The 13,503-nt window shown below is 33.2% G+C and overlaps 1 protein-coding gene across 25 annotated transcripts in view; it reads left to right on the top strand.

Moving 5' to 3' along the window:
- The window catches only part of LOC124421930 (ankyrin-3-like), a 69,411-nt gene that overhangs the window by 6,867 nt on the left and 49,041 nt on the right, over nt 1–13,503 (top strand). For all 25 annotated transcript variants that reach the window (XR_006941762.1, XR_006941761.1, XR_006941760.1 and 22 more), the window contains exons 3-5: nt 12,443–12,544; nt 12,719–12,851; nt 13,244–13,407. Coding sequence is in view for 19 of the 25 variants with exons in the window: in XM_046957657.1 (XP_046813613.1) it covers nt 12,443–12,544; nt 12,719–12,851; nt 13,244–13,407 (399 nt within the window). In the remaining 6 variants the exon portion in view is untranslated. The remainder of the gene's footprint in view (nt 1–12,442; nt 12,545–12,718; nt 12,852–13,243; nt 13,408–13,503) is intronic.

Genomic DNA, 13,503 nt, shown 5'->3' with positions numbered 1-13,503 from the left:
GTTTTAATGTATAATATAGATATTGGGTTGTCCGGAAAGTTCGTGCTGATTTTGAAGAAAAATTGAAATTTTTTATTTAAATTTTGATATACATTTATTAAATTATAATAGGTGCCATTCTCTTCCAGAAACTTTCTCTATATTTCAGGCAACTTGAAAATTCTGTCCTTTCAGGTTTTCAGGTTCCGTCCTTCCAGGTTCGGCGAAAAACTTCTCTATGTGATTTTTTATCTCGACCAAAGAATTGATGTTTTTTTCCATTAAGGGAATTTTGTAATGATCAAAATATGTGGAAATCTGAGGGCGCGAAATCTGGTGAATATGGTGGATGAAGTAAAACATTCTAATCCAGCTCCAACAACTTTTGCCGTCAAATACATATGAGGCCGCGCATTGCTCTGATGAAACACGATGTCTTTCCGATTCACTATTTCTAGACGTTTTTGTTCAATTGCTGTCTTTAATTTGTTTAATTGGGAGCAATATTTTTCTGAATTTATCGTCTCGTTGTTTGGTAAAAGCTTATAATTAGGATTCTTTAGGATTCCTTTTCAATCCATGAGAGCATGACTTTCTTAGTTCATTCCATTTTCGCCAAGACCTTTTCTGCTGAATATTATTATAAATGGTCCATTTTTTATCACCCATCACTATTTTCTTCTAAAATGGTGTCTTCTCGTTGCGTTTATAGAGCGAATCACAAATAGAAATGCGATCCATCAGATTTTTCTCCGAAAAATTGTGGAGAATCCATGCATCTAAACAGTTTATTTAGCCAAGCTTTACAAAGTGCTTATGGATAGTGGATTTTGATATTTTTAATATTTCTGCTAATCCATGTGTCCTATAGCGTGGGTTATTCTCAACCAGTATTTTAATTTGATCCTCATCTGTCGTGGAGGACCCACCCGGTCATTCTTGATCTTCAAGGTTGAAATCATCAGCTTTAAATCTAGCAAACCATTTCCGCACAGTTCTTTCAGCTACAGCATCTTCGCCATAAACAGCACATATCTTGTTTGCCGCTTGTATAGCATTTTTACCTTTCCGATAGAAGAAAAGCATTAAATGCTTATAATGCACTTTATTTGCTTCCTTTGCACTTATATTTAAAGGCGTATAAAACAGACAAAAGTTAACTTATCGTAACCAAAATTTTTTCCAAATATGCCTGAAATACCGCCTTTTGGAATATTTACGTATGTCATTGGCTTTCAATCGTTCTGATGTATTTAAACTTGTCATTATGCCACCTACCAAAAATCGGTACAAACTTTCTGGATGATCCAATATATAAAAAAAACGAAAGGAAAGGAAAAAAGTCGGTGATATATTATTGGATTGGCAACTAAGTGATTGCGGATTTTGTTATTTCCTTCTTATTTGAAATCCGGCAATCACTTAGTTGCCAACCCAATAGTATAATAATATATACATCTATATATATATTCTGAATAACATTTTTGCAGCTTTGTGACGTAACGATTTGTTTCTCTTTTTTAGTTTCATAATTTTCAATCAATCATCGGCATCATTTGAACAACGGAAACCAATATTTCAGCTTTATAGTGCAACCGCGTACTTCCCTTTATACATATGCATCCCGATATGTAGACTTACGGTCGCGAACGTATAACCGACATGAGGGTTCGACCCCCTTTAGCATTGTCAATATCTCTCCTCTCTTTGCCCGTTACAGTCCTTTCGACCTGCTAACCCGACTGGCAACTCCCCTTCTTGAGTCTTTAACAGTTAAACCGAGGTTCATAGCACCCCAATGTCGTTTAATTTAGAAGAACACAGAGGACTACTCTGCGTCGAGGATTAAATTGGTCCTTCGAAGTGGCTCCCACATTCCAAAGCTTCACGTACATACTTTTATTCTTGTATATGTTGTACCGACATAAGAGAGATATTTTTCTTCGAATTCACTTATCTTCAATCGTATCTAGAATTGATGTCTTTTTTGTTCTTTACTTTTTTCTATCTTATCAAAAGGAGTCTTTGGTAATTTTACTTTGTACATATATATATATACACACACATATAATTAAAACGAGTTAAAATCTCACGTAATTATCGTCAAAATATTACTCAGCTCATATATATATTTAACGATAAAAAGAGAGATCGTCGAATGAAAAAAGAGAGTTTTGTCGTTCGAAAAATGCGCTCTTGTATGCGCTATTATGTCGGTAGCATCGGTAGTATCATTTTATTGAAAGCAGTTTTTTAAGATACACGCGGATAAATTAAGGATATATCCGTGATATTTAATACGTGCGTACAATTCTCTGACCTTTTGATTTAAATGTGCTCGTCTGACGCAATCGTATACTCGAAGATGAGTAATGAATATTTCTGACAAAACTCTTGAATATATGAACATATCAAAAGAATTAATTTATTGGTCAGAAGAATATCTGTGTATGAAGAAATCGTGATATCTTTGAATTAAAAACAAAAAAAGGAACATTATACGATTGCTTATTCTATCAATAAGAACAGTCTGGACGTTAAAAGCGATCTTAATTTAAATAACAAATTACCTGTTGTCGCATCGAATGCAAATCTTTACCCGTTTGGATAGCGAATAAGTTGTCACAAATCGACATCAAAAAGGAATGGGGTTGCGAATTTAAAAAGGAAGTTAAGAAAGATGATAAAACGAGAAACAGAATGATGTCTGTGGAGGAACGAGGGGGCGGTTAGCTGCAATAGCGCTGCCGCGTTCGTATCGACCCAAAGCTTGAGACTCCATCTTGCTTGTCCTACATATAGCTATGTATGTATGTAGGTACATGTGCACGTACCTATTATTTTATCTATCTATATATCTAAAGTCGTGCTCTACCTTGATCTGTTTTGCTCTGTTTCCGCAATTTTTACCTTCTCCTCTTATTTATTTTAACGTCCTTTACAAATATCTACTTTTAATATACTTTCGATTGTTCGCTTTAATATTTACTTAACTAAATACGAATTTATCTATGTAAATTTTTCTCAAAAGTATCCTCACGTAAAAGACGGTAAAGAAAATTAATCGTTATATAATCTTTGAAAATATTTTTATTGTTTATAATTATACACGAGCAGCAAGAAAAAAATATAAGTACAATGAATGTCAATAATGACACTTTTCAAGATGTTCTCTTTTTACGTGTTCGAATTATTTTTTCTCACGTTTTTTCTCTGTCATTCACAGTATTGTTTTCTATATACAAAGATATCATTCCGTTAGCGTGATCTCTACATTTAATTCTAGGTAGTAATTCGCGTGAATGCTACATTTCTTTCACGCATAGCAACTACATGATAATGGATTGAAAACCGTCATTTTCGTTATACATGGTTACACCTTAAAGGTTGTATTTTTTAATATTAATGTTACAGACATGTGATTATGTTAATTAAAAACATCATGTATGATATATGAGAAAAGAACGTACGCAGAGAATATATAAAAAACGTGCTTATGTTACTTTGCTTAATTTACTTCAACTCAGCAAAATCAACGTTTTTATAAATTTGTTATTTAATTTATTAGTGAACTCCTTATACATGCATGCTTGATGATAAACATGAATTTAGTTCTGTCAATAATTTAGTTACATTCCTGGAAATTTATAAAATATGTAGAACGATGGTTTTCTTTGTTTTCCTTGAAAGATGAATTCTTACACGAGACGATTAAATAAGAACGGAGGTATTGCTTAATCATTTTCTTCTGTGTCTCTCTCTCTCTCTTTTTTTTCTTGATGAAGCTTGTTCTTAATTTCGTTCTTTGGATTCTAGAAAAATTACATAACATTTCAACGAGATAACTTCTTGTGACGAACGAAAATACTTTCTCTCTCTCTCTCTCTCTCTCTCTCTCTCTCTCTCTCTCTCTCTTTTTCGCTTGCATTCGTGACAATCGCGACCTCGACCCTTTCAACTCTGCTCTTCATCGGCCCCCTCGGTAATAGACGCAACTCTCCTACTCTTGTTTCCTTCAGCATCTCTTACTCGTACATTTAATTAAGACTCAATAGAAAGGACGTGTCAACAACGTTTGCAATCTATCGAAAAGCGAAGAATATCCTAGTTTCACAATTCATTAACTATTCAAAGTCAATTTAAAAAGACATTTCGAAGAGAACGAATTACCATGTTTTTTATATCATCGATCGACAATTCTATTCCTTTTTTTATTAAATTACATTTCAGAAAAATAAAAGATTTTTATATTTTTTTAAAAGGAAAAAACGCGTAATTGGATTAGATTCAATTTTTATTCCCATTGACATGGATGTCATCTTTTATTTTAGCTTGATCTTGAATATTCTCCATTTACTGATCGATGATAATAGCAGATTTGTCTCTTATTTGATCGTTGCAATAGAGCGTTTCTAAAGCAGGATGTAACAGTTTTCATCTTGAACGATACAATTAGACATTGACTTTGAACGTGATGTACCGAAGCAAGTGGTTCAAAGTTCAACCGTTTGACACTGGCATCTTAAACATCGTATGTTAAAGTTTCGAAGCATCGAGTATAAATTGACTATACCTCTTTAGTAGTCAGAGATGAGGTAAAGTTTCGCGATATCGTCTGAATATTTTTGGCATGTCCCGTATTATGTTCGTAAAATATTTAAATCTCGATGAATTTTGGCGACGAAGTCAGGCGAAATCCTAAGTATACGATATTCTGCCGTATTATAAGTGTGAATCACGTCTGGCTGCTCGCTGCATGCGATCATTTCTGAAAATTAAAACGCTAGAGGATGATCGGATATATAATTTGTCGACTTGGATCCTAATTTTCGTTATTACCTTGAACTTCTTAATTCAATAAGAAAATAGATCAAAAAGCTATTATCGATATTGCAATTTTTTGTTTATTAAGATTAAAAAGGAAGATCAAAAGTGATGGAAAAAGACATTGTCACCGATGTATTCACGTATCTCTTTTCTTAATAAAAATAAACGATCTCGAGGATGATGCGGTACAACATCCGGTCGATTTTTAACTGGCGATCGTAAGTAATTCAATCGTGTCATTCATTACTGTATCATCCATATCTATGAATGGCTCAATGAAAGAAGAAGGAAACATTCAATGGATGTACTTTCATTAGATAGCATGAAATATAATGTCGATCTATTGGCTACCAATCAATGATTGTGTCTATAATAGTTTCCTTCTAGAGAGAGAGAAAGAGAGAGAGAGGAATAGTTTAAGTATATATTGGAATTTAGAAAAACAGAGACTAAAAATTCTTGAAAATTTTATTTTTCTTGTAAATTCATCGAATAATTGCGCAGTTCCGATAGTGATCGTGTCTATCCATTAATAAAACATAACTTTGTAAATTTACGATGCGAGTACGAAAGAAAAGAAAAAAGAAGGCGAGCCGAACTGGCAGTATATCGTGAAATGGGATGTTATCTCGAAGAATTTTGTTAGAGTTGGGAATGGACGATCACAAAATAAAGTCTTTTTTATCGACGTTGAAAACCGTGACGTCGGCAATCGACTTTTTCTGCTAACCTCGAACTACCTATGTGTGCGTGAAATAAGAGTGAGAACGCATATACGGTTATGCCGTCACCCTCGACGAGCGAGGCCAAACAAGATGGCCGTAAAAACCTGTACTCTCGATCCAGTCAGCACCTGATGACCTCACACTTATAACGCGGGACATGATGTCATTCGTCGTTCGTAATTTATTTTGATTATGTAATATTGAATAGTGCATAGTTAAGTTGGAATAATCATAGACAGACGGGTGAGATGAAGAGATAGATAGACGTATATATATATATATATATATATAGATAGATAGATAGATAGATAGATAGACAGAAAGAGAGAGGAAGAGAGATAGTGTAGAAACCAGGGGGAAAGAGAGAACTTCAATAACATCAGAGAGAAGATAGATCGGTCGCTTTTATTTGATTTTCCACCTAGAAAAGACGATCTTTACTATTTTAATTGCAGCTCTTTCCTCAAACGATGAATAATTTTAAGAAACGATTCGTTGCTTTTTTTTAATATTCCTTTATTTCTTTAAACGTTACGAAGAAAATTTATGTATCTCGACATTGGAGTCTCTATGGTCGTTGCTAATGATTGAATCCTATCCTGATTTTATTAATCGAACACCATATACACAAATCTTGTATGCTATTGTTGACAGGATAATCGCGTGCATTTCTCTTCGTGATTGTTAGAAATTAACGAACGATTATCAGAATGTAATCGGTTCGAGAAGGCACGTTCGTGGGAAGTATTTTTTTTCCTACAGGATTCGCGGGAACTCTCAGTCGAAAGGATTCCCAGAGCGAGATAGATCTAATTAAAAGTAAGGAGAGCGGAGGTACGGTCGATGCTTCTTTGATTTCAGGGTTGTAAAAAGGAACGATTGTGCAGATAGTGCTATTTGTACTTGTATGTACACGTACCTGGAATGTGACGTATTGTGAGCGTTGAGTTTCGATGTTATTTTTAACTATTATCTTCGAAACTCAACTAGGGAGAGAGGATTGAGCCTAATATCTTTATTTCTAAATTTAGCTGTACTTGCCGTGCTACGAGAGATTTTTTATCTTTTTTGTATCTATTTATATAATTCTATTGTAAGATGTTCGATTCGCGAGTAGGTATCGTTTCATGTGATTCGGATAAAATGTGTAATAATAACAAAAATGATAACGATAATAATAATACGAAACGAGGTCAGGGTCTTCCGGTCACTCTTAAATTTAAAATGTTTGCTCATAGTACGATCTCTCTTGCTCGTACTTATGGATCTCGCTAACTTGTAAAAAAACGGAGATCACCTCTTCTTGGCCATGGCCTAGTCCCTGTTCGATGAAAATTAACATTAATCACGTCTTGCCAAGAAAAGACTTGATATTAACGTCACGATATAGCTCTTAGTCTGGGCAGGTAGTAGCAGCTCCGCTCCTGGAGGTATTTGGAAACGGTCAAGGCTCTTTCGACGATCCTACGCGTGTGAAGCTTACGCTTACTCCTACGCTTATGATGCGCGCATGTTTATGCGTATACATATATTGGAAGATGGTGTCTACCCACACTGCAAAATGAACACGCCTACGTGTGTAAATCTTCGTTACTTTCCGGTTTGCTCTGTGTATTTCGAATTCCATCATTGTTTGATTGTTATCTTGAAATTATTATTAGTTAATTACCTATATTATCTCCCCGAATTCAAAACGAATTAACTTTCGTATCTTTCGTTGGAATTTTATTCTTATTTTTGTTCTTTTTTTTTTTTTTTTTTAAGATTCAACACTTTTCAAAGTACGTTCTTCAACGTTGCTCTCAAGCATACGGTTGTTCTTATGGTCACGCTTCGAAGCCGATGTTAGTCCTCGCTCTCTTTTTCTCTTTTTCTCGTCCTTTCTTCTTTGCTCTTTCGTTTTTCTTCTACTTTTATTATCCTTCCTTTATCATCGTTCTACTGCATCTTCACGAAGTCAACGAACTCGACCTCGTTCCTTCATTGTCACATTAATTGTTCTCGTCTATTCTATTACTTTGGATTATATGTCTTTCTTTCTGTTGGTCGATCGATCATTGATCACCTGTTGACAATCGATATAATTGGTAAAGATCAATTAATTTTATATTATTTTAGGATAATGCATTTAACGATATCGGTTATCGATCAAGGAATTGAAAGAAAATATTTTAGAAAGAATTAATCTTCTCAAGGTAAAACTTGATTATCGTATTATGTTTTAAGTCGATGGTCTAAGTAACAGAAAATTAAAATTTCGATGAGCTATCGTGAAGAATATGCGAAAATGTATTCTAACATATTTATTCGAGGGTTCTGAATTTATTCTGCGATTGGAACGCCAAGCGGTTCTACGTACACATTCTGTGGCTATAGTAGTCAGTTTTGTGCACGTTGCAGCTATAGTTAGCTTGGTACGTAGCCAGAAATTGCAGGAAGACCCATAGGTATTACACTTGTTGCCGTTTCGTTCTTTTTGTCGATACGTGGACGCCTAAAGCGACGAAGAGCATTACGATAAAACATTTTTGTACTTGGCATTTAAAAATAGGAATATAACTCAAGTTATATCATATATGCATTACAAATATTTCGTTTAAATAACTGTAATCAAGTAGAATATTTTATCAAATAGAACTATTGATTAAGTTTCTACCCTATTTTTTTCTACCGTATTTTTTCAATTGACAAAAAGATGAATGATGAGAAAATGAGAAAATGTCAAGTACCAAGAAATTTTTTAAATATTCGCGATAAGCAAAGATGATACTACTTGATAGAGTTGCACGGGTGTACAACGGTTTCTTCGAGCTGGTTCGAAGACTCGTCCGGTATCACCCGAGGCAATCGACAGGAGTTTATGTCTTTGATACCATCGAGATTCTATGAGAGACTATACGGGCCATGAGTTCTTGCGTAGTATATTCGTTTTTATAGTTCGTGTCCCAGAATTTTATATCTATAAAAGGACATTCGACGATATGAAAAAATTTGATGGAATTTCAATAAAAAATCGAACTATCTAGTCGTTCTAATCATCATAATCATGTAATGATCGTCACTCGTTTTTCAAGAGGAAATTGTTATGTAGATTCGTCACGTAAGAAATAACTAAAAAGAAATAAATAAAAAGAATTTCTTTGAACTTTTTCATAGATTTTCGAGGGACTTAAATATAATATCAACGTAGAATAGAATGCGCGCATAGGCACGCTATGTGATCGCATTGAGTAAGCTAGACTGTTATAATAAAGAGACAGTAATGAGACCATCGTGACGACGTTTTCCATTGGTCTCTCTCCTCTTTTTCAACGGTTGTCGTGTCATGCCGGAGATACAGCTTCGCTTCGTGGATAAAGAGTAGAAAGAAAAAGAAGCCCAAGTGAAGAAGGGGCTCTAGAGAAGGGGAAAGGTAAAGGGGGAAGTATAACACAAGGGACCATCCACGTGTCGGATGTAACGGGGTCGCTGAATTATTTAAAGCAGGTCGTCATCTATCGCGAAACATAGAAGAGACTCCTTTATCACTGTTTTATACTGATTATAAAGAATTTCCTTTTCTATGAAGAATCTTCTCTTTAACATTGGACTTTAAGAGAAATTTATCAGTGACAAATGTTTACGGTAGATTTTTTTCTTTTGATTCCTTGTTTATGATACAATTGTAAAGTCGATTATTCAAACTAATCTTTCACTTTGTTAAATGAAAAGAAAATATAAATGATCTCGTATTTCTTGCTATATAATTGTTAATCTTTCAAATAATTATTTTCTTGTATTTTTAAGATTGAATATATATAACAAAATTCTTACGTATTTGTTACATGGAAATTTTTGTATAAAAGTAATAGGTATAATGAATATTGCATACATATATGTATACGTATGTGAGATTAATTGGGTATAACAACTATTAAAGACGTAAAGAATACAGACAATTGTTTTTTTAAGGTTATATTTCAGTGTTTAAAATACAAACTTAGGTAATATAATAAAAAAAAAGAACAAAACTAAAAAAAAAGAGAACAATATAATTTGAAACTTTCGAATAAAACTAAATTTAACTCGCATTACTCTTTGTATCTCGCAGTATTTTCTTAATAATTCGCACTACTTTATATTACATTCATCAACTACTCTTAGATTGTCCTTTCAAAAACATGAATAGTCTTGACATTATTTTGCTTTTTCTGTTTATTATTACTTATCTTAGCACTCTTGTCTTTCTATTCCACGCGTAGCAGAATAAGAAATTAATAATTTTATAGAATATGTTCTTATTTATTTATTCGAGCCTATCGTACTACGAACCTAGCTCGTGCTCGAATAATAGGATCTATCGAGTAGTTTCTTGGCCCTATGTATATATATATATATATATATATATATATATATATATATATATATATATATATATAAACGTAATATACATTTCCAAGTAGCCTCGCGTATTTATTTCAGTTCATTTACTTCGGTACCGCAAAAGTTTGTAATCTTTTTTTAGACATATAGAATGTATGTTACAATATACATGGCGCGGTTTTGCCATTGATGAAAAAATGTATCACCGTTATCGATACCACATTCGTTTTATCTATAGTTAGTACATCATAACACAACTTTCGTTTGTGCTACTTCTTCATGGTGCTTATTGTGGATATAAAAGAATGTTTCACCGTTGTAGATATGATCATTGGAATTCGTTAGTTCAGAAGGTATTTCTAATATGAGTTAACAAGTAATTTTCTTTATGATGTCACGTAAATTCTATTTCAGTCATTATAATTCCATTAATGCATATATTTCAGGATCGATTTCATAATAGCTTTACATATCTAAGAAAGTAGTAGGAGCTTCTTTCTTTCTAGGTTAATTAATTAATTAGTTACAATGATTAATTCAATATTGACGGTTAACTTTGTTGCTATATGTAAGAAAGCAAAAATTTTAATTGAAGCTATGCACATTAAATGATATTTCTTCAGTATGAAATTAATAGACTATAAATTTTTGTTCATTTTGTTATTGTTGGCGATCACTTTATAAGGGAAGGTTATCTTTTTTTGTTGTATGAAGCTATAAATAGGATCAATTTTTTTAAAAAGTGCTATCGATAGGAAGATAAAACCAGCCCATCGTAAAAGCTACATAGAAAAAGTGAAATAAAAAAATAGAAAGATGGAGAAAGAAAAAGAGAAAGAGAGAGTGAGAGAGAGAGAGAGAGAGAGAGAGAGAGGAGAAGGAAAATCGTTAATGGAAAGAATGTACCTTTTGTCTTTGAGCTTTATTTACGTTCGCAACGATTCCAACTGTATTTAATATCTCCTCGAACAAAGAGATTCTTAGTAAATTTAAAAATTATACTTTTTTATTAGTTTTATTTTTTCTCTAATTTTTAATTTTTTTTTTCTATAATTAGATAAAAATAAATCTCTTGAATGGATTACTGTCTGTTGAAGGAAGAATGAGAGCGATATTATTTACTATACAACCATACGTTAATTACTGCGACAGTAGAGGATTATCTGCCCTAAGAAGCGCGTCCAATGTACTCTGTTATCGATTTATCGTTCGCGGTGCTTATATATGCAACGCATGAACGATAATACGATGCGTTCCAGTAATACGACAGGGTATTCGTTGGTGACGCCGAAGCGTCTCGTTTCTCTATGACTCCTCCTTTACTTACCTTTATTATCTAGATGTAGTTCGGTCAGTTTATTCTTGTATACCATTTATAAAGCTAAACGTAGCTTATAAACCAGTTGAGGCACACAAACACGAGGCTTTCTTGCTTTTAGACACGTAGAGTGTCTTTATCGTAAAAAATGAAACTTTATTCTTATAAATATAACGGATAGATTATGTAATATATCTAATTTTACACAATGATTTGATATTTTTAATGTACCTACTTATGTATTGATGTTGATATATTATATTATTGTTACTTTGTTATAAATAAGAAAAAGGGTGAGAATTTATAGATCAAATGGACAATAAAATAAAGAGATCAGCATCTCTCGTTCGTGTAGACCGATAGGCGCCGTATGTTCCAGTAAACTACATACATATATATTTGACTAACAACCTGCATTGTAATCGAGAAATAATGGTGGAGAATATCGTGCCAGTTATTTTAACAGCATTATAAAAGTTGATAGGTGTGTATAAATAGGTTCGCACATGTACGAATGTGTATGTATTTCTTTTTTATACTAGTTTTAATTTCAAAAATCGATAAACTTATCTTCTATGCATTGTCTGTGGAGTAAGCTTTGTTATGATTGTTAGGATTTAAAGAGTATATAACTTTAGGACAGATGTTGAGAATTTATCGAGAAATGAAAATAAAATTCAATAAAAAAGAAATGGCACGTTAGAAAGTATAAGATTTTTATTGAATGTATGCAGAAGTGTTTATGTTCATAGATCGAACAGATAACATAGACAAACTCTCAAGTGTATTGATATTAAATATAACTAAATATGTATATGCATCCATATCTATATTCATCTCTTAATGCGTAATACAGCGGTGATTAGGACAATGTAAACTTGTTGAAGATTCTGATCGATTATTATTCATATAGAATACTTTCTTTTGTCTTTATTCGGTTAACAATCGAAGGATATCAAGAAGGAAAATCATTAAAATTAAAGGCACGTAGATACATATGTACGAGACATGATTTGGAGAGATTATAAGGATTAAAAAGTTATGTAAGGTCCCTTGATGATTTCTATTAGGAATGTTCACACGAGTGCATTAATCTAGTTAGAATGAAATTAGTGAAAATTATATAATGTCTGATATATTGTGTAACAGAAAAAAATCTCATTAAATTTAATGACGTAAGAGAGAATACATTAATCGATTACATTTGTTTCTTTTATTTATTTATTTTTAGAGTGATCCAAGCACGTCATTTTTGAGAGCAGCTCGCGCGGGTCAGCTCGAGAAGGTTTTGGAGTATCTTGAATCGGGCGTGGACATAAACGCATCAAATGCTGTAAGTTTATCATTAATTAGGTTAAAAGATGTGATTTACTAACGTGCTGTATCACTTGAGTTTACCGTAGTCGCATGATCGAGATACTTATGTGACTATGTACGGGCTATATACGTATAACAAATATTTTACTTATCCGGATTCTAAAAAAAAAAGCAATCTGTCTGTACACAGAATGGACTGAATGCTTTGCACCTGGCAGCTAAGGATGGTCACTTGGAAATTGTACGAGAACTTCTTAGTCGTGGCGCAGTAGTTGATGCTGCTACTAAAAAGGGAAACACCGCATTGCACATTGCTTCTCTTGGTAAGCGAACTCCATATGTGCGTTTGTGTGATGTGTAAATACGTATACAAATACACATACAAACGTACTCTCAGATCATATCGATTAACCCATATCTCTCCATACCTCGATACTATAACGCAGTATCGAGCTTCTAAGCAATAATAGAAATACATTGCTATGTTCGACACGAACATAGAAAAAGAAGTGTCATTTTTAAAATAACATTTATATACTCAAAAATATGATATTTCAATGAGGTTGAGATACTTATCGAAGAGTTTCGTATATACGTATTTTTTATTTAACTATACTTTTCCTCGCCGCATCATAATAGATGTACTTGAAAAGAAGCATAGACCTCTATATGATATCTAACCACTTCTTACTATGAAACTAATATCTTGTTGCAGCTGGACAAGAGGAGGTTGTACAATTGCTTGTCCAACAAGGTGCTTCTGTGAACGCACAGTCACAAAATGGGTTCACACCGCTCTATATGGCTGCTCAGGAGAATCACGACTCTGTGGTCAAGTACCTCCTCAGTAAGGGTGCCAACCAAACCCTCACTACAGAGGTACGTTCTGTATATTTTAACTATAAATACGCGAATTAATATTTGCTTTGGTAAATGGTAGAAGGAACGATTTCATATATTATATTAATTAAATAT

This window comes from Vespa crabro, chromosome 2, assembly GCF_910589235.1.
Source record: "Vespa crabro chromosome 2, iyVesCrab1.2, whole genome shotgun sequence".
Classification (NCBI taxonomy): domain Eukaryota; kingdom Metazoa; phylum Arthropoda; class Insecta; order Hymenoptera; family Vespidae; genus Vespa; species Vespa crabro.
The sequence above is the reverse complement of the archived record's forward strand: the minus strand, read 5'-3'. Positions and strand labels throughout refer to the sequence as shown.